At 42.8% G+C, this 21,903-nt stretch overlaps 1 protein-coding gene across 13 annotated transcripts in view; it reads right to left on the reverse strand.

Annotated features, from left to right (window-relative positions):
- TTLL7 (tubulin tyrosine ligase like 7) overlaps window positions 1–21,903 on the reverse strand; it is a 190,764-nt gene that overhangs the window by 85,260 nt on the left and 83,601 nt on the right. For all 13 annotated transcript variants that reach the window (XM_038745502.1, XM_038745501.1, XM_038745499.1 and 10 more), the window contains 2 exons: window positions 14,152–14,316; window positions 146–304 (listed from right to left, as the gene is read on the reverse strand). In XM_038745502.1, the coding sequence (XP_038601430.1) occupies window positions 146–304; window positions 14,152–14,316 (324 nt within the window). The remainder of the gene's footprint in view (window positions 1–145; window positions 305–14,151; window positions 14,317–21,903) is intronic.

Genomic DNA, 21,903 nt, shown 5'->3' on the forward strand with positions numbered 1-21,903 from the left:
CATCAAAGCTGCTTTCAAAGACTGCTGTGTTTGTTCTTTAAATAATACTCCAGGTGTTAGTAGTGAATATATATTTCAGTGTAGGATTAACTTACCTTGGGGCCAAGGAGATCATTATTTTTCTCCTTTGTAAAGAATGCCTTACCTCCAGAAGCCATGGTTTCAGTTTTCGGTCCAATAAAATATCAAACCCTAACACTTCAAAGCAGACGCTATCACTCCCTGGAGGTTGTCCGGGTCTGCACATTCGATACGCATGCAAGACATGAGGCTCTGCCACGATCAGGGTTTTAACCACCAATTCCTACGGGAAAATTTTCAGAATTTTAGATTAGTTGGGTTGACCCACGAAGATTTCCAAACCAAAACAGATCTGTAACAAAAATTCCTTTGCAATCATAATAACAATAATAATATTTATTAAGCACTTTATTATGTGCCAAGTGCTATACTAAGCACTGAGGTAAAAAGAAGATAATCAGATCAGACACAGCCTCTGTCCCACACGGGGCTCACAGATTAAGAAAGGAGGAAAATAGGCATTGAATTTCTATTTTAAAGATGAGGAAACTGAGCCATAGAGAAGTAAAAGGACTTGTCCAGGGTCACAAAGCAGGCTAGTGGAGGAGCTGGGATTAGAACCCAAGTCCTCTCACTCCGAGAGCTGTGCCCTTTCCACTAAGCAGAAGATCTTGGTGTTTACACATATATTATCTCATTTTCTCATATCATCCCTGTGAAGTAAAGAGGAGGAATAATTGTCATTGACACTTTACACATGGGAAACTGATTACAGAGAGGCTAAGTGACTGGGTAAAGTGCCACAGTCTGGGGAGAGGTGACATTAGAACGCAGATCCTCTGACTGTTAGGATAGCGCCCTTTCCTCTAGGTTATCTACAAAGAATTGTTTTCCTTTAAATCTTTAAGAGTATCTTCCACAAAGGACAGCTGCTTTAAATTTTAAGACTTAAATGCAAAGTTGAAATGCAGGTACCTATAAAGGATTCATTCAAAATAGCACGCTCAACCCTCCACTACTTCAGAGAGCTTATTAATTCAAATATAGCGGGTTGGGGGTAAAGGTGTGGTAAAATAGAATATAATGATGATTTATCCACTTTTGGATGCTTTTGCTCCATGTAATGGATATACTTTTCAAAATAGCATTATGATGGTATTTATTAAAGTGCTCCTACTGTGCTAAGCACTGAGGTAGACACAGGGTAATCAGATCTGACAAAGGTCTTCTCCCATAGAAGAATCGCAGTCTAAGCGAGAGGGAAATTCATCATTTTAGCCTCATCGTAGAGATGGGGTACAGAGAAATTCAATAACTGATCCAAGGTCGCCCAGCGGGCAAAAGACAGAACCAGGATTAGAACTCAATCTCCTGACTCTCAGTCCAGTGCTCTTTCCATAAGACCTGCTATTTTTATAATAGTAACCCACAGGTCCCTGAATCTAGGCCTTGATTTGCATAAACTCTTTTTTTAAATAATAATAATAAAGATGGCATTTGTTAAGTGCTTACTATGTGCCAAGCACTGTTCTAAGCGCTGGGGTAGATACAAAGTAATCAGGTTGTCCCACGTGGGGCTCATAGTCTTAATCCCCATTTGACAAATGAGGTAACTGAGGCCCAGAGAAGTCAAGTGACTTGCCCAAAGTCACACAGCTGATAAGTGGAGGAGCTGGATTAGAACCCATGACCTCTGACTCCCAAGCCCGGGCTCTTTCCACTAAGCCACGCTGCTTCTTTATTCCCCCCTGCTTTGGACTATTCACGTATGTTGGGCTTCAGACACTTCTCTGTATTTTTAGAGTAAAAGAAAGGAAAACACCTAGAAATACCCAGAATAGCCTTTGCAAACCTAGGTAATAAATACGATTAAATGAATGAACATGCAGTACAATTGCAAAGGCGCTGCTGAAACAAGGAAAACCAACCACAATCTTTAATAGAAATAACACATGGGTATTTTTCCATGAGAACTTCCAAGCCACTATCAACACAATGGGCATAGCTAAGTGAAGCCAACAAGACCAGTTCCATGGAAATTCATTAAAACTACATTCTAACTCTACTTTGCTCCTTTCAGCAATTTGAGGCACTGACCAAAAAAAGCGATATGAAAGTATATGATTTTTTTATGGTATGTGTAAAGCACTTACTATGTTCCAGGCACTGTACTAAGTGCTGAGGTAGATACAAGCTAAGCAGCCCCACGTGGGGCTCACACTCTTAATCCCCATTTTACAGATGGGGTAACTGAGGCACAGAGCAGTTAAGTGACTTGCCTAAGGTCACACAGCCGACAAGCGCTGGAACCGAGATTAGAACCCAGATCCTTCTGATTTCCAGGCCCGTACTCTATCCATTAAACCACACTGCTTCTCTAGTCATCTGACACTTAAGTCAAGATGACGGATAGGTGTGACATGTGATGGGAGGCCAAAGTTGAAACGATCCAAGTCTGAATGGACCACTACCTAAGACAGCCACATAAGTAAAGAAGCTATTTGAGAAGCAGCGTGGCTCAGTGGAAAGAGCCCGGGCTTTGGAGTCAGAGGTTATGGGTTCGAATCCCAGCTCCGCCAATTGTCAGCTGTGTGACTTTGGGCAAGTCACTTAATTTCTCTGTGCCTCAGTTACCTCATCTGTAAAATGGGGATTAAGACTGTGAGCCCCCTGTAGGACAACCTGATCACCTTGTAACCTCCCCAGCGCTTAGAACAGTGCTTTGCACATAGTAAGCGCTTAATAAATGCCATTATTATAGAGAAGCAGTGTGGTTCAGTGGAAAGAGCACAGGCCTGGGAGTCAGAGGTCATGGGTTCTAATCCAGGCTCCACCACATATCTGCTGTGTGACCTTGGGCAAGTCACTTCACTTCTCTGAGCCTCAGTTACCTCATCTGTAAAATGGGGATGAAGACTGTGAGCCCCATGTGGGACAACCTGATCACCTTGTTTCCCCCCCCGGCACTTAGAACAGTGCTTTGCTCATAGTAAGCACTTAACAAATACCATCAGCATTATTATTATTATTATTATTTGTACATATTTATTACTCTATTTATTTATTTTACTTGCACATATCTATTCTATTTATTTTATTTTGTTAGTATGTTTGGTTTTGTTCTCCGTCTCCCCCTTTTAGACTGTGAGCCCACTGTTGGGTAGGGACTGTCTCTATATGTTGCCAACTTGTACTTCCCAAGCGCTTAGTACAGTGCTCTGCACACAGTGAGCACTCAATAAATACGATTGATTGATTGACCCACTGAAGGATAATGGTGGCTGTGGTATCAAAATTGGAGACCCAATTAGATAGCAATAACACTGCAATATTCTCCTGAATGCATCTTCCACTATAAAGATGAGATCCCAACAACGTGTGAGGACTTGGCATTTGTCTCAACAATTGAGGACATCACCACAGTAGTTAGAGCTGGACTTGAAGGGATAACTCCATAGTTTTACAACAGAGGAGGCGGCCCACTCTGAAAACACTTGTACAGACATTTCCACAACATATGAAAAACTTAGGAGATGTCCCAGGAACACAAAGATGCTCCCATCATGCCTATATTCAAGGAGAAATCAGAAAGGCCACTTCAGAAGTTATTGTGGTACCAAAAAGTCATTTGGAGTAAGGTCCTAGCCAACATTCTTCTAGATTAAATGCTGAAGAACACCATTTCCCTGCCATTGCTATGTAGCTTCAGACCACCACATAGTCCAATGGGGTTATTTTCCACAGACATCAGACCTCTAAACGTTTTTGACAGACCTTACAAAAGTATTTGACACCATCATTACATCTGAACTAGATTTTAGAGAAGCAGCATGGCCTAATGAATAGAGCATGGGCCAGAGAGTAGAAGAACTCGGGTTCTGATCCCAGTTCTGCTATTTGTCTGCTGTGTGATATTCGGCAAGTCACTTCACTTCTCTGTGCCTCAGTTACCTCCTCTCTAAAATCACGATTAATACTGTGAGCCCCATGTGGGACATGGACTGTGTCCGACCCGATAAACGTGTATCTACCCCAAAGTTTAGAATGGTTGGTGCTTGAGAGTAAGTCTGGCCAGGCCCCGAGTTGGTGGGGAATGGTTGCTGCGAGAAGGGAAATAATAATGATAATAATAATAATTATTATCATCACAGTCCTTTTAGACTGGGAGCCCACTGTTGGGTAGGGACTGTCTCTATATGTTGCCAACTTGTAGTTCCCAAGAGCTTAGTACAGTGCTCTGCACACAGTTTTCGCTCACTAAGTACGATTGATTGATTGATTCCCAGACTGAGCCCCTTACTTCCTCTCCCCCTCGTCCCCCTCTCCATCCCCCCCTTCTTACCTCCTTCCCTTCCCCACAGCACCTGTATATATGGATATATGTTTGTACATATTACTCTATTCATTTATTTATCTATTCTATTTATTTTATTTTGTTTGTTTTTGTTCTCTGTCTATTTATCTATTCTATTTATTTTATTTTGTTTGTTTTTGTTCTCTGTCTCCCCCTTTTAGACTGGGAGCCCACTGTTGGGTAGGGACTGTCTCTGTATGTTGCCAATTTGTACTTCCCAAGCGCTTAGTACAGTGCTCTGCACATAGTAAGCCCTCAATAAATACGATTGATGATGATGACAGCTAAAGGCAGCTATTGAAAAGGTGCTATAAGCAGATCTAAAAGATTTAGAAATGAGTGCAAACTGCTTTACAGAATCAGCCTGTTGCTGTGGATTGATGATAAGCCTAAAGGAAACTGAGGTAATATATCAACCTGCACCAGATTAATCCTTCACACAACTGAAGATCTTCATTAGTAACAAAAAACTTAATGTCATCATAGAAGTCCAGTTACCTAGGTAGCACTGGTCGACAAAAACAATATAGACTAGGAAGTAGAAATGTCAAACCAGAAGTCCAGAATATCCTTTGGGAGACTGTCAGATAGGGTGACAGTCAGGCTTAATCCCATACTGAAGGTCTGCATCATTGTAGTCTGCCAACTGTTGTACTGTACTCTCCCACGCACTTAGTACAGTGCTCTGCACATGGTATACATTGATTGTTTGATTATAACTGTGAATATCAAATTCACCACATCCAACTCTTTGAGCCATTCCACTCTCTTCTCTCCAGTAGAAACAAGACGACAAACGCCAATAACTGAGAAGGTTGACAGTACACTAACATTGAAACCACGCTCACCTCAACATAACTTTACTGTGAGGAATGTGTATAGGGAAGAAATGTCAAAAGGCTATCCAAACAGCAGCTGTATGGCAACAAAGGACGGGAATAAAGAAAAGGTTTTAAGGATGGGCTGAAGGGCGGTCTCAGACAATCCGACATAACAACCAGCTGTGAGACAACCTGGGCACAGATCAGCATGACAAACTGATAAAGAAAAGGAATGGCTGTTTATGAGCAGGGGTCTAAAAAAGATCTGGAGATAATGAAGCTAAAGTAGACAGTGCCGGGCACTGCAAACCACAGAACAACAACTCAACAGGGGCTATCTTGGCTTATGTCCAAGATGGGCAAGACTGCCAGTTCTACTTCGGCCTTTAGAGCCAAACATGCACTCATACATGAGCTTCGCCATCAAAGGCACCATTTTCAAATACAAAGGGCAACTCTAAATAGATATTAAAGTGGAAACATCAATTACAAATTTATCAACAATTACTCTCCATCCTAAAGATTATGGTAAAATATTCGCTGGAAAAAATCCAGTAATATGCTACTATGGAAACTTCAAAGATGGGACTTCTTAAAATGACACCCAGAGATTGGATATATTTAAAATATAAAAGAATGCATATAGAAGGCTTCAAAGATAATAATAATAATAATAATAATGGTATTTATTAAGCGCTTACTATGTGCAAAGCACTGTTCTAAGTGCTGGGGAGGTTACAAGGTGATCAGGTTGTCCCACAGGGGGCTCACAGTCTTCATCCTCATTTTACAGATGAGGTAACTGAGGCACAGAGAAGTTAAGTGACTTGCCCAAAGTCACACAGCTGACAATTGGCAGACCCGGGATTTGAACCCATGACCTTTGACTCCAAAGTCCGGGCTCTTTCCACTGAGCCACGCTGCTTAGCGAAATCACCTCCTTAAAGGATAAAGGGGAAAAACCTCAGTGCAGAACTTTCCATGCTTCTCACTGCTTTCTATTGATGGCACAGTCTAGGGAGAATCCTGCTAAACATAACACTGAAAAACAGTCAGGCTGCACTATCCAAATTTCCATAGTGGTTTCAGACCAAAACATAGGGCAGCAAATCAATCAATCAATCAATCGTATTTATTGAGCACATACTGTGTGCACAGCACTGTATTAAGCGCTTGGGAAGTACAAGTTGGCAACATATAGAGACGGTCCCTACCCAACAGTGGGCTCACAGTCTAGAAGGGGGAGACAGAGAACAAAACCAAACATATTAACCAAATAAAATAAATAGAATAGATATGTACAAGTAAAATAAATAAATAGAGTAATAAATATGTACAATATGTACAATCAATGTGGGGTGGGAATTGTCCGTTTATTGTTGTATTGTACTCTCCCAAGTGCTTAGTACAGTGCTCTGCACACAGTAAGTGCTCAGTAAGTATGATTGATGGATCGATCTGCACCCAGCAGGCATCCAGTACGTGGCTCATATGATCTATGCAGTAGGATGAAGAAAAGGAGCAGAGATGAACATCAAAAATTTTCAACTATTTCTATATAGCTTAAAAAAGCTCACCAACCCAAAGCTCTAACAACTGAGAAGTAAACTGAGAAGCAGCATGGCCTCATGGAAAGAGCCTGGGCTTGGGAGTAAGGGGGCTTGGGTTCTAATCCCAGCTCTTCCACTTGCCCGTGGTGTGACCTTGGGCAAGTCACTGAACTTCTCTGTGCCCGTTTCCTCATCTGAAAAATGGGGATTCAATACCTGTTCTCCCAGCACAACCTAGTGGAAAGGGCAAAGGCCTGGGGGTCAGAGGACCTAGCTTCTAATCCCAGCTCTGCCCTTTACTTGCTGTGTGACCTTGGGCAAGTCAGTTAACTTCTCAGTGTCTCAGTTCCTTCATTGCAAAATGAGGACTCAATTCCTGTTCTCCCTCCAACTTAGACTGTGAGCCCCATGCAGGATCTGATGAGCTTGCAGAGAAGCAACGTAGCTCAGCGGAAAGAGCACAGGCTTCGGGGTCAGAGGTCATGGGTTCTAATCCTCGCTCTGCCATTTGTCAGCTGTGTGACCTTGGGCAAGCCACTTCACTTCTCTGTGCCTCAGTTACCTCATCTGTAAAATGGGGATTAAGACTGTGAGCCCCACGTGGGACAACCTGATCACCTTGTATCCTCCACCGCTTAGAACAGTGCTTCGCACATAGCACTTAAATACCACTGTTATTATTATTATCACTATTACTCTTATTTAAACTGTAAATTTAAACATGTGGGGGCAGAGACTCCATCCGACATGATTATTTTGTAATCTACCTCAGCCCTTGGGAAGTGGCATGGCACAGTGGATAGAAAATGGGCCTGGCAATCAGAAGGTCATGGGTTTGAATCCCAGCTCCACCACTTGTCTGTTATGTGACCTTAGGCAAGTCACTTCACTTCTCTGTGCCTCAGTTGCCTCATCTGTAAAATGAGGAATAGGACTGTGAGCCCTATGCGGAACAGGGACTGTGTCCAACATGATTTGCTTATATCCACCCCAGCGCTTAGTAAAGTGCCTGGCACAAAATAATCACTTAACAAATACCATAAAGATTACTACTGCTTTTATTATTACTACTGTGCTTGGAATAAACACTTAACAAATAGCACTATTATCAGTAATAATAAACTGGACAGAACTGAGGAATTGACCAAAGATTTTGGATTAGTCCATGTTAATATAGTTGGCCATTACAGAGCTGGAGGTGCCCTGTGTGAGATGGAGGTGCCCTATGTAATAGTAATTAATAATAACTATGATATTTGCTAAGCACTTACTAGGTTGCCAAGCACTGTACTAAGGACATCTCCATCTGGATGTCTGCCCGCCACCTAAAGCTCATGTCGAAGACTGAACTCCTTGTCTTCCCTCCCAAACCTTGTCCTCTCCCTGACTTTCCCATCTCTGTTGACGGCACTACCATCCTTCCCGTCTCACAAGCCCGCAACCTTGGTGTCATCCTCGACTCTGCTCTCTCATTCACCCCTCACATCCAAACCGTCACCAAAACCTGCCGGTCTCAGCTCCGCAACATTGCCAAGATCCGCCCTTTCCTCTCCATCCAAACTGCTACCCTGCTCATTCAAGCTCTCATCCTATCCCGTCTGGACTACTGCACCAGCCTTCTCTCTGATCTCCCATCCTCGTGTCTCTCTCCACTTCAATCCATACTTCAGGCTGCTGCCCGGATTATCTTTGTCCAGAAACGCTCTGGGCATATTACTCCCCTCCTCAAAAACCTCCAATGGCTACCGATCAATCTGCGCATCAGGCAGAAACTCCTCACCCTGGGCTTCAAGGCTGTCCATCACTTCGCCCCCTCCTACCTCACCTCCCTTCTCTCCTTCTACTGCCCAGCCCGCACCCTCTGCTCCTCCACCGCTAATCTCCTCACCGTACCTCGTTCTCACCTGTCCCGCCATCGACCCCCGGCCCACGTCATCCCCCGGGCCTGGAATGCCCTCTCTCTGCCCATCCGCCAAGCTAGCTCTCTTCCTCCCTTCAAGGCCCTGCTGAGAGCTCACCTCCTCCAGGAGGCCTTCCCAGACTGAGCCCCTTCCTTCCTCTCCCCCTCGTCCCCCTCTCCATCCCCCCATCTTACCTCCTTCCCTTCCCCACAGCACCTGTATATATGTATATATGTTTGTACATATTTATTACTCTATTTATTTATTTATTTATTTTACTTGTACATATCTATCCTATTTATTTTATTTTGTTAGTATGCTTGGTTTTGTTCTCTGTCTCCCCCTTTTAGACTGTGAGCCCACTGTTGGGTAGGGACTGTCTCTATATGTTGCCAATTTGTACTTCCCAAGCGTTTAGTACAGTACTCTGCACATAGTAAGCGCTCAATAAATACGATTGATGATGATGATGATGCTGGGGAGGATACAAGCAAATCAGGTTAGACACAATCCCTTGTCCCAGGTGGGACTTGCAGTCTCAATCTCCATTTTACAGATGAGGTAACTGAGGCCCAGAGAAGTTAAGTGACTTTTCCAAGGTCACACAGCAGGCACGTGGCAGTCAGGATTAGAACTCAAGACCTTCTGACTCCCAAGCCCATGCTGTATCTACTATGCCATGCTATGTGAGACAGAGTTGCCTTGTGTGAGTCTTCCCAGGCCGTCGGAGAATAGCGGTCGTGTCTGGTCAGTCCAGTCTGTGTCACTAATACTCAGGAGGCTTCAAGGGATTGGAAGCCAGAGTAAGAATCTGGTAAGAGCCTAGTGGGAAAAGTTTCCAGCTTAACTAGGAATAATCAACTGTCATTAAAGGCAGTAATTCAGGAATTGCTGTATGCTGATCACTGCTACTGAGGCACAAATACAATAAGATCTACAAGTGATTAGGAATTGTTTTGTGGACTTAAGCACTGTAGACTGACAATAACATATGCTAGACCACATCTGGGAAACTCTACAGACAATCAAATAGCTTCACTGGCTACGTAGAACTTAAATATGTCACTGAATTCTGCTACCTAGGCGGTTCACTAACCAATGATGCACGAATAAAAAAGGAGGTTGAAATCAGAATTATGAAGACAAGTAAGGTTTTTGGCAGATTGACAGAGTGTGGGGATAATAGGGCATCATGCTCAACATTGAGTTGAAGGGATATAAAGCCTTATTAAACAGGTACTGTGTGCAGAATGTTCTGCTGTGGAATGAGCACAGCTCTTTAAATCAGGAGACCTAGATTCTTGTCGCTGCTCCTCCAATAGGGAAATACATGTAGGGGCCATCAGTGATGAAGGTTTCTGACCAAAGAACAGTCTACAGCATTCTGGGACAGGCCCAGAAGGAAGTCAGAAAAACAGCTGGCTAATGTGGGAAATAAAGACCACAGCAGCTCCCACAAAATCCGCCTGCCGTAAAGAAAAAGAAGAAGAAAGAAGAAGAAGAAGAAAGAAGAAGGAAGAAGAAGAAAGGAGAAGAAAGAAGAAGAAAGAAGAAGAAGAAGAAAGAAGAAAGAAGAAGAAAGAAGAAAGAAGAAGAAGAATACTCCTACTACTCCTACTACTACTACTCGTACTCCTACTACTACTACTACTACTAATAATAATTGTGGTATTTGTTAAGCACTTACTATGTGCCAGGCACTGAACTAAGTGCTGAAATAGGTATAAGATAATCAAGTTGACGTCCCTGTCCCACACAGGGACAGATGAGGTAATTGACAAAGTCAAAAAGCAGACAAGTGGTGGAGCAGGGATTAGAACCCATTTCCTTCTGAATCCCAAGCCCGTGCTCTAACCACTAAGCCACGCCGCTTCATCAGCACCGTCTATCGGTCAGTGGTATCTATTGAGTGCTTACTGAGAGTAGATCATTGAACTAAGCTCTTAGGAGAGTATAATAAAGTTGTTAAACACTATCCCCGCCCTCAAGGAGCTAAAACCTTTGTGGGCACTTCACAGTGTGCCGCGTCCCTGCCCATTCCTTGCTCCTTGCACGCCGGGTCATAGCAGGAACAGCATTAGAGAAGCAGCGTGGCTCAGTGGAAACAGCACGATCTTGGGAGTCAGAGGTCATGGGTTCAAATCCTGACTCTGCCAATTGTCAGCTATGTGACTTTGGGCAAGTCACTTCACTTCTCTGGGCCTCAGTTACCTCATCTGTAAAATGGAGATTAAGACTGTGAGCCCCCCATGGGACAACCTGATCACCTTGTAACCTCACAGCGCTTAGAACAGTGCTTTGCCCATAGTAAGTGCTTAACAAATGCCATCATTATCATTATTATTATTATTATTATTATTATTATTATTAGCAGGCACGAAAGTGAGGGTGGCACTGGCCCAGACCATTAGCACCGCAACTGGTCTTGCTCCTGAAGTGGGAAGCGATGTGGAAAGGGCATGGGCCTAAGAATCAGGGGACCTGGATTCTAATCCCGGTTCTGTCACTTGTCTGCTGCATGACCTTGGACAAGTCACTTAACTTCTCTGGGCCTCAGTTATCTCATCTGTAAAATGGGGGTTAAATCTGTGAGCCCCATGTGGGACCGGGACTGTGTCCAACCTCATTAACTTGATTCTACCCCAGTGCTTAGTACAGTGCCTTGCACAGAGTAAGCATTTAACAAATACCAGTGCGAAAAACAAAAATGTCAATGAGGATCACTGGATGGAGACTCTTGTTATTCTGTGCCCAGCACTGTACTAAGCACCTGGGGTGTGCAGCCAAAATGAAAGGCATATAGTTTTTCATTCAATCATTCATTCAATTGTATTTATTGAGAGCTTACTGCATGCACAGCATTGTACTAAGCACATGGGAGAATTCAATATAGCAATAAACAGACACATTCCCTGCCCACAATTCATTCATTCATTCAATCGTATTTATTGAGCACTTATTGTATGCAGAGCACTGTACTAAGTGCTTGGGAAATACAAGCTGGCAACATATAGAGATGGTCCCTACCCAACAGCGGGCTCACAGTCTAGAAACTATGTGCAAAGCACTGTTCTAAGCACTGGGGAGGTTACAAGGTGATCAGGTTGTCCCACGGGGGGCTCACAGTTTTAATCCCCATTTTCCAGATGAGTTAACTGAGGCACACTGAAGTTATTTGACTTGCCCAAAGTCACACAGCTGACAAGTGGCGGAGCTGGGATTTGAACCCATGACCTCTGACTCCAAAGCCCGGGCTCTTTCCACTGAGCCACGCTGCCTCTCTATGAGCTCACAGTCTAGCTTTTCATTCTGAGGCCTATTTTATGTGACAATCTCCTCCAGAGGCACTCCCTTCCTTCAAGACATCGCCTTCGATTAATCTCCAACTTCCTGGTCATGCGACCCCAACCCACCGTACATCTCTTCATCTGATATTTGTGGTCTTGTGTTTTTCATCACAATAATCTATCCTTTCCCACTACGTTTCTATGTATTGGGTAATTTATCTAGTTCTCTCTCAAGAGATTGGAAGCTCTTTGAGAGCAGTAATGCTTACAAGTTGCTCTGGGCTCACTAAGTGCCCAGTAAATATTAATAATAATAATAATAATCATGATAGTAATAACGGTGGAATTTGTTAAGTGCTTACTATATGCCAAGCACTTTACTAAGCACTGGGGTAGATACAAGATAATCAGGTCCTACATGGGGCTCACTGTCTTAGTAGGAGAAAGACGAGGTATGGAAACCCCGTTGTGCAGACGAGAGATTTGAGGCACAGAGAAGTTAAGTGATTCTCCCAAGGTCACAAAGCAGCTGTTAGAGCTGAGATTAGAACTCAGGTTCTCTGACCTCCAGGCCTGTGGTCTTTCCACTAGGCCTTGCTGCTTCTGCTGTAGGAACAACATCATATTGTTGAGGATAATGCTTTGTTTAGATTTCGTGTAGATTTCCAGTAACAAATATAAAGGCTGCTTGTTTCTATGTGTGTCACACATGGGTTGCAAACTCGCTGAACTGTTTTAACTGGTATTTCACTGATTCTTCACCAGAAATCTTCAATAGTCACACATGGGTAGCACACTCACTGAACTGTTTGAACTGGTATTTCACTGATTCTTCACCAGAAATCTTCAATAGTCACACATGGGTTGCACACTCACTTAACTGTTTTAACTGGTATTTCACTGATTCTTCACCAGAAATCTTCAATAGCACCATATGGATGGCTCTCTATTGAAGAAATCTTACCTGCTTCACCTGGTAAATCTGACCCTCAGCATCTATTACTGGCAGCAGAAAATAACAAAACAAAGTGACAGAACAAAAACAACACACAGGATATTTTTCCTGACTCATATTACACAATATCTTAATGATGGACTGATTTTCACTGATTACATTCCCTACATTTTGCTTACTAAAAAAAAACAACAATTTGTCAAAGGCTTGCTAAGTGCCAGACACTGCACGAAGCACTGGGCTAGATACCAGCTAATCAGGTTGAACATAGTCCATGTCCTACATGGGGCTCACAGTATTAATCCCTTTTTCACAGATGAGGTAATTGAGGCACTGAGAGTGAAGTGACTTACCCAAAATCGCAAAGCAGACAACAGGCAGGGCCAAGATTACAAGACAGATCGTTTGACGCACAGGCCTGTGCTCTTTCATTCATTTAATCGTATTTATTAACAATAATAATAATAATGGCATTTATTAAGCGCTTACTATGTGCCAAGCACTGTTCTAAGCACTGGAGGGATACACAGTAATCAGGTTGTCCCACATGGGGCTCACAATCTTAATCCCCATTTTACAGATTGAGGGAACTGAGGCACAGAGAAGTTAAGTGACTTGCCCAAAGTCACACAGCTGACAACTGGCGGAGCCGGGATTTGAACCTGTGACCTCTGACTCCAAAGCCCGGGCTCTTTCCACTGAGCAGAGCACTGCACTTTCCACTAGGCCATGTTGCTTCTCATTTTTAATCTAAAAATTTTTAGTTTTGAAAATTTCGATCACACAATATTTTCTGCCAAGACTTTTTTTTTCCAATACAACCTTTTCTTTCAGCTCATACTGTTCAGAAATCAATCTCAAAACTGCTTTAAAACAAGACTGTGAGCCCACTGTTGGGTAGGGACTGTCTCTATATGTTGCCAACTTGTACTTCCCAAGCGCTTAGTCCAGTGCTCTGCACACAGTAAGCGCTCAATAAATACGATTGATTGATTGATAATCATACACATTCATCCCGCATTGTTTCACATCTCAAAATGGAAATCTTCATTCGCATCCCAAACTCTCCTAGTTTCTTTAGAATCTGTGGTTAACAACAAATGACAAAATGTGCTAAACGACGTGCATTCCTGTCATTCAGGTCCAAAAAAGGCTGCCGAAATCAGGCCAGCTTTTCATCAACATCTAGGGGTGAAAGCTGGCCACAGGCCCTCGAATCGGTAAGACAGAAGAAGAATCGTTTCAGAGTGGTGCAATCTTACGGAAATATCACTCCAAAACTTGGAGACGTCGTGGTGATGGGTTTGCAGGAATTCAGTAAACCACTTGATGGAGCGCTTGCTGCCTTTGTCTTCGGTTTCATCCCGTTCGAAGTGCTCATTGTGTTTGTTCACGGAATAGTTCGTCAGATGCATATACAACTGGCTCTGTAACGGGAACAGTTAATGAGACGCAGAACCACTTGCTTTCGTAGGAAAAAAAAAACAAATTTTCCAACAGCAGATCGCTCACTGGTATACTATCGATCCCATTCTGCCACTTGATAATAAATAAGAGAAGCGATCAACCCTTCTGTAAAATCAAAATTAGAATTATTTGCAGACAGCCTGTCTGGATACTATATTAAATATGTGTCCGGCCGCTGGTTACATAAGCAGCTACAATAAGAAGAAGTCATGTGCACGGAGTTGTTCTGAGCTCATGCTGAGCTGTAGAATCCAAATGGCATCAGTTAATGATGGTTCTAGGCCAGGAAAAAATATTTTTATTAAGACTGTTTTACCATGTGTCATATTGTGAGGCATTAAGGCTCTTCCACTTGCCACCATAGTTTACTTTAGGTCACTCACTTTTTCTAGTCTTTTTTCAAAAATGCCTCTAAAGGGAGAACAGTGTCAACTCCCATCCTGCACCACCGTAGTTTATTTTAGGTCACTCACTTTTTATTCTAGTCTTTTTTCAAAAATGTCTCTAAAGGGAGAACAGTGTCAGCTCCCATCCTGCACAGATAACAAACGTCTGTCACCCCCTCTAGAACTGTAACTCCTTAATGAGAATGGAATATGTCTAATTCTGTTATGTTATATTCTCCCAAGCACTTAGTATAGTACTTTGCATACAGTTAGCGCCCAATAAGTACCATTGATTGATTGATAGATAAACACAGCAAGTACCCCACCTAGTTCTCCTGCTCACAAATTGGATAATCTCGGTCAAATCCCTCTCTGCTAGAATTAAATGAAATGAAGGGTTTTGGCCACTTTAGGAAAACAGGCTACAGTACATACATGCAAGGTTTTCCAGAAAGTAGACCACCAGATCATTTTCCCTAGATTAAGTTAGAAAACCAAATAGTTCAACTGCTTTCACTCTCTTTTTTATTGTTTGTCTAACCACCAAAATCATCATATTCATTCATTCAATTGTATTTATTAAGCGCTTACTGTGTGCAGAGCACTGTACTAAGCGCTTGGGAAGTACAAGTTGGCAACATATGAGAAGTTAACCATAAATACTCAAAGCAGAACACGCAGAACACGTCCCTCCCTCCCCACGTCCCTCCCCAGTCAAGAGGACCTGCCATAAACTACAACACTACAACCCAGAACCTGGGTTCTAACCCCGGCTCCACCACTTGTCTGCTGTGTGACCTTGGACAAGTCACTTCACTTCTCTGTGTTTCAGTTACTGTATCTGTAAAATGGGAATTAAGACTGTCAGCCCCATACGGGGCATGGATGGTGTCCAACCTGATTAGCTTGAATCTATCCCAGTGCTTAGAGAAGCAGCGTGGCTCAGTGGAAAAGAGCCCGGGCTTTGGAGTCAGAGGTCATGGGTTCAAAACCCGGCTCCGCCAATTGTCAGCTCTGTGACTCTGGGAAAGTCACTTCACTTCTCTGTGCCTCAGCTACCTCATCTGTAAAATGGGGATGAAGGCTGTGAGCCCCATGTGGGACAACCTGATCACCTTGTAACCTCCCCAATGCTTAGAACAGTGCTTTGCACACAGTAAGCGCTTAATAAATGCCATTATTATTATTATTATTATTACAGTGCCTGGCACATACTAAGACCTTAACAATTACCACAGAATACCATATGCATCCCCACTCCCCTACTTCTGGCTCTCCCTCTCCTATCCAAGAATAATCTTGATCTTCAGCTAGAGAACAGGTGTTAAGTACAGATCCCAATGTCTATCTTTATGTGTTTCTCTATTTTTGAATCCATCTGTGTGGAACTCTCTCTGCCTTTCTGTCTCTTGTCTGGGTGAATGTCTCTGTAACTGTGAGCCCGCTATTATGGGTAGGGACCATCTCTATATGGTGCCAACTTGTACTTCCCAAGCGCTTAGTCCAGTGCTCTGCACACAGTACGTGCTCAATAAATACGATTGAATGAATGAATAAACTGTCTCATTCTGTTGGTCTCGTGCTTTTCCTCAGTCTGTTTCCAGCAGCCTCTCTGTGTGCCCAATTCTACCTCTGCTTGTGTGTGTTCACTTAGACCTTTGGATGTTTTGCATGACATAAGATGTATTTGTTGTTGTTTTCTTTTTCAGTTATTCAACTCTCCTCTCTTTCCCTCCTTCTTTCACCCCTTCTTTCCCCCCATCTTGCACTCCCCTTCTCCCTCAGCGATTTTACCACTGCTCTTGCCTGTCCACTCACTCCAGTTAGCCTCCTCTCCTTAATTTGGCTCCTTTCTTTTCTCTATTCTATTTTCCTCATAACTAGTAAACTAACACTCATTACAACTTCAAGCCAACATAAATAGCATTTGGGACTGCTTCTATTCCTATTTCTCTCACCATCTGCCTTCTTTCTTTGTTAGGAACCCCTTTTAGTTTTATAACATTTGCAAACAGCGTTTTCTAAGCCCAATCATGATTATCGTACAAACCAATTTAGCTGGCAAATTATCAAGCAAATTTTCTGTTTCTTGAACACATTGCTGTTGATTTTATAACAATTAATCCTATTTGGGAAGAGACACTGCTTTATTAAATTCATAGAACTATGCCTCAGAACTCACATTAGTTAAGTTTCGCTGTTCTGCCCTTTTACTAACAAACTTATATGTGGTTTAATGCTAAACAGAGATTTGTGAAAGAGAAAAGTCAGCTTTCAAAAAACATAGCTTCGATAAATGTAACCTTTTCCTGACTTGAAATATATAAACATATATATTTGCGTTTGTGTGTATACACACATATATATATGTATATATGTGTGTATATATATATATATACATTCAATTGTATTTATTGAGTGCTTACTGTGTGCAGAGCACTATATATATATATATATATATATATATTTCCATATTAAGGATAGAAATCATGATATGGATACAGTTTGGCTCTTTTTCCTTTAAAAATCTAGCTATTTCTTAGTATCTCACATTAACTATGCCAAAATAATCCAAAACATTAAGTTTAAGAGTTTTGAAAATGAAAATTGTTCTTTTTTCAAATGGATTAGCTCTGTCCTAGGATGTTAAGATTACACCACTGACCCTGAATAAATTTCCTCAGGAGCTGCAGTCATTTGGGATGATTTTTCAGATCAGATATCAGCAATGTCAGCAATCTATGTCCCTGCTAAAAGACACATCTCTACTATGTCTCACTGAAGGCAGGAATCATGTCAATCAACTCTACTGTATTGTATGCTCCAATGTAGTTAGTTCAGTGCTCTGCACATAGTAAGTGCTCAAAAGATAGTTTTGATTGCTTGACTGGCATCAAATGTGGCTCTGGACACAAGGAGAGTTGGACAGGAAGACTTTTTTAATAGTATTTTTAAGTGTCTACTATGTGTCAGGCACTAAACTAAACTAATCTGATCGGGTTGGACACAATCCATTTACCACATGGAGCTCATAATATTAATCCCACTTTTACAGATGAGGTAACAGCCACAGAAAAGTTAAGTGCCTTGTCTAAGGTCACACAACAGACAAGTGGCAGAGCCAGGATTGGAACCCAGATCCTCCTGGTTCCTAGGCCCTCTCTCTCCACTAGGCCATGGTTTTAAAACTTTTAGATTCCCACAGTGAAATCAGCAATTTAATGCTTGTTTAAATTGTAACACTGGATCTTTGTCCACCAACTGCTCAAATTTTTTATTTTTGTTTGGTTCCTCTAGACAGAGAGGTGGCCAACCACTACTTTAAGGAAAATGACGGCCAATTCCTGATCATCGGTGTTAACAGAGGTAGTGGTACAGTTCACAAGCCTGCAACCTTAGTGTCATCCTTGACTCCCCTTAGTGTCATCCTTGACTCCGATCTCTCATTCACCCCACACATCCAGTCTGTCACCAAAACCTGCCGGTCTAACCTTCACATCGCCAAGATCCACCCTTTTCTCTCCATTCAAACCGCTTCCATATTAGTACAATCACTCATCATATCCCGACTGGATTACTGCATCAGCATCCTTTCTGATCTCCCAGCTTCCTGTCACTCCCCACTTCAGTCTATACTTCACTCTGCTGCCCGGATTCATCTTTCTACAGAAACGTTCTGGGCATGTCACCCTCTTCCTCAAAAATCTCCACTGGTTGCCTACCAATCTCCGTATCAAGCAAAAATTCCTCACTATTGGCTTCAAAGCTCTCCATCACCTCGGCCCCTCCTACCTCACCTCCCTTCTCTCCTTCTACAGCCCAGCCCGCACACTCCGCTCCTCTGGTGCTAATCTTCTCACTGTGCCTCGTTCTCACCTGTCTCGCCATCGACCCCTGGCCTGGCCTACCTCTGGCCTGGAATGCCCTCCCTCCTCAAATCCGCCAATCACACCTCCCCCGCCTTCAATCAATCAATCGTATTTATTGAGCACTTACTGTGTGCAGTAACCCTACTATCAAAACCTTGCTGAAGGCTCACCTCCTCCAGGAGGCCTTCCCAGACTAAGACCCCCTTTTTCCTCAGCTCCCTCTCCTCCCCATTCGCCCCGACTCACTTCCATTGCTCTACCCCCTCTCCCCGCCCCACATACCTATAATTCCATTTACTTATATTAATGCCTGTTTCACTTGCTCTGATGTGTATATATATCTCTAATTCTATTTAATTATATTGATGCTATTGATGCCTGTTTACTTGTTATGATGTCTGCCTCCCACCTTCTAGACTGTGAGCCCATTGTGGGCAGGGATTGTCTCTCTTTGTTGCTGAACTGTACTTTCCAAGCAATTACAATTACAGACAATTACCCTCCCCTCCTTCAAAGTCTTATTGAAAGCACATCACCTCCAAGAGGCCTTCCCAGACTAAGCCTCACTTTTCCTCATCTCCCACTCCCTTCTGCATTGCCCTGACCTGTCCCCTCTGCTCTCCTCCCCCTCCCAGCCCCACAGCACTTATGTATATATCCATAATTTTATTTATCTGTATTGATGTCTGTTTCCCTGACTCTAGATTGTGAGCTTGTTGTGGGCAGGGATTGTCATTGTTATTGTTGCATTGTTCTTTCCCAAGCACTTAGTAAAGTGCTCGGCACACAGTAAATGCTTAATAAATGTGATTAAATTGATTTAATTTTAATTTAATTTTAAACGCTGCAGAGAAGCAGTGTGGCTTAATGAAAAGAGCAGGGGCTTTGGAGTCAGAGGTCATGGGTTCAAATCCCGGCTCTGCCAACTGTCAGCTGTGTGACTTTGGGCAAGTCACTTAACTTCTCCGGGCCTCAGTTACCTTATCTGTAAAGTAGGGTTGAAGACTTGTACTTCCCAAGTGCACAGTACAGTAAGCACTCAATAAATATGATTGAATGAATGAATACTGGGAAACTACAGATAACAAAAAATAAGGGTGGTAGGTAACATTCCATCTCACAGGTGAGTTGTGAGCATCCTGTCATTTCCATGAGTAATGGAGGAGACAGGATACATCAGTGAAATATAGTTCAGTGCTCTGCACAAAGTAAGTGCTCAGTAAATACAACTAAATGAATGAAAGACATTTTTGGGCACACTCATTGCTACGGCCTGGAAAAAAGTCATAGGGGAGGCAGGCTGAGGCTAGTGAAAGGTGAAAAGGTTAGAAGCAGCATGGCATGGTGGATAGAGCATGGACCTGGGGGTGAGAAGGTCATGGGTTCTGATGCCAGCTCCACCATTTGTCTGCTGTGTGGCCTTGGACAAGTCACTTCCATTCCTTTATTCATTCGTTTAACAATAATAGTAATAATAATAATGATGGCATTTACTAAGCACGTACTATGTGCAAAGCATTGTTCTAAGTGCTAGGGAGGTTACAGGGTGATCAGGTTGTCCCACAGGGGGCTCACAGTCTTCATCCCCATTTTACAGTTGAGATAACTGAGGAACAGAGAAGTTAAGTGACTTGCCCTAAGTCATACAGCTGACAATTGGCGGAGCCAGGATTTGAACCCATGACCTCTGACTCCAAAGCCCTGCTCTGCCATTAAGCCACACTGCTTCTCTGCAGCGTTTAAAATTAAATTAAATTAAAATTAAATCAATTTAATCACATTTATTAAGTGTTTACTGTGTGCCGAGCATTTCACTAAGTGCTTGGGAAAGAACAATGCAACAATAAACAGTGACAATCCCTGCCCACAACAAGCTCACAATCTACAGTCAGGGAAACAGACATCAATACAAATAAATAAAATTATAGATATATACATAAGTGCTGTGCATCTGGGAGGGGGGGAGAGCAGAGGGGATAGGTCAGGGCAATGCAGAAGGGAGTGGGAGATGAGGAAAAGTGAGGCTTAGTCTGGGAAGGCCTCTTGGAGGAGATGTGCCTTCAATAAGACTTTGAAGGAGGGGAGAGGGTAATTGTCTGTAGGATTTGAAGAGGGACAGCATTCGATGTGGGGCAGGGGTCCGCGTTGAGACAGGCAAGACTGGGGCACAGTGAGAAGCCCCCCCATCACCCCCGCCTTACCTCCTTCCCCTTGCCACAGCACCTGTATATATGTATATATGTTTGTACATATTTATTACTCTATTTATTTATGTATTTTATTTGTACATATTTATCCTATTTATTTTATTTTGTTAATATGTTTTGTTTTGTTGTCTGTCTCCCCCTTCTAGACTGTGAGCCCACTGTTGGGTAGGGACCGTCTCTATATGTTGCCAACTTGTACTTCCCAAGCGCTTAGTATAGTGCTCTGCACACAGTAAGCACTCAATAAATACGATTGAATGAATGAATGAATGAACTAGAGGAATGAAGTGTGTGGGCTGGGTTGTGGGAGAGAAGTGAGGTGAGGTAGGAGCAGGCAAGCCAATGGTGTGGAGTTTTTTTTGATATGGTGGTTGATAGGCAATCACTGGAGATTTTTGACATGTCCTGGTGCTTGTTTACCTGTTTTGATGCCTGTCTCCCTTCTCTAGACTGTAAGACCATTGTGGGCAGGGAATGTCTCTCTTTATTGCTGTATTGTACTATCTAAGCATTTAGTACAGTGCCTTGCACATATTAAGCGCTCAATAAATACAATTGAATGAATGAATTAATGAGTAAGCATTTTTGTAGAAAGATGATCCGGGCAGTGGCGTGAAGTGTGGATGGAGTGGGGAGAGACAGGAGGTTGGGAGTTCGGCAAGGAGGCTGATGCAGTCATCTAGGAGGGATAGGATGAGTAACCGCATTAAAGTGGTAGCAGTATTAACATGGTACCATAGTATTAACTGCGCCTCAGTTACCTCATCTGTAAAATGGGGATTGAGACTGTGAGCCCCATGTGGGACAGGGACTGTGTCCAACCCGATTTGCTTGTATCCACCCGAGCGCTAATTACAATGCCTGGCACAGAGTAAGCACTTAATACCATAATTATTAGTAGTAAAACTCAGCTGCCAGTAATCCCCAAAGTGTTTAATCTGCTCTTAAATTACCAAGAGTTGATTGAAAGCTAAGAAAGGGGTGTGGATCATATACAGAGGAGCGGGCTGTAGAATTGTTCTCCTCCCTCCTTCTGGGGCTGAGAAATCAACAAGGTGAACAAGTTAGGGCCTGCCCTTCTGCAG

Source organism: Tachyglossus aculeatus, chromosome 4 (genome assembly GCF_015852505.1).
Source record: "Tachyglossus aculeatus isolate mTacAcu1 chromosome 4, mTacAcu1.pri, whole genome shotgun sequence".
Classification (NCBI taxonomy): domain Eukaryota; kingdom Metazoa; phylum Chordata; class Mammalia; order Monotremata; family Tachyglossidae; genus Tachyglossus; species Tachyglossus aculeatus.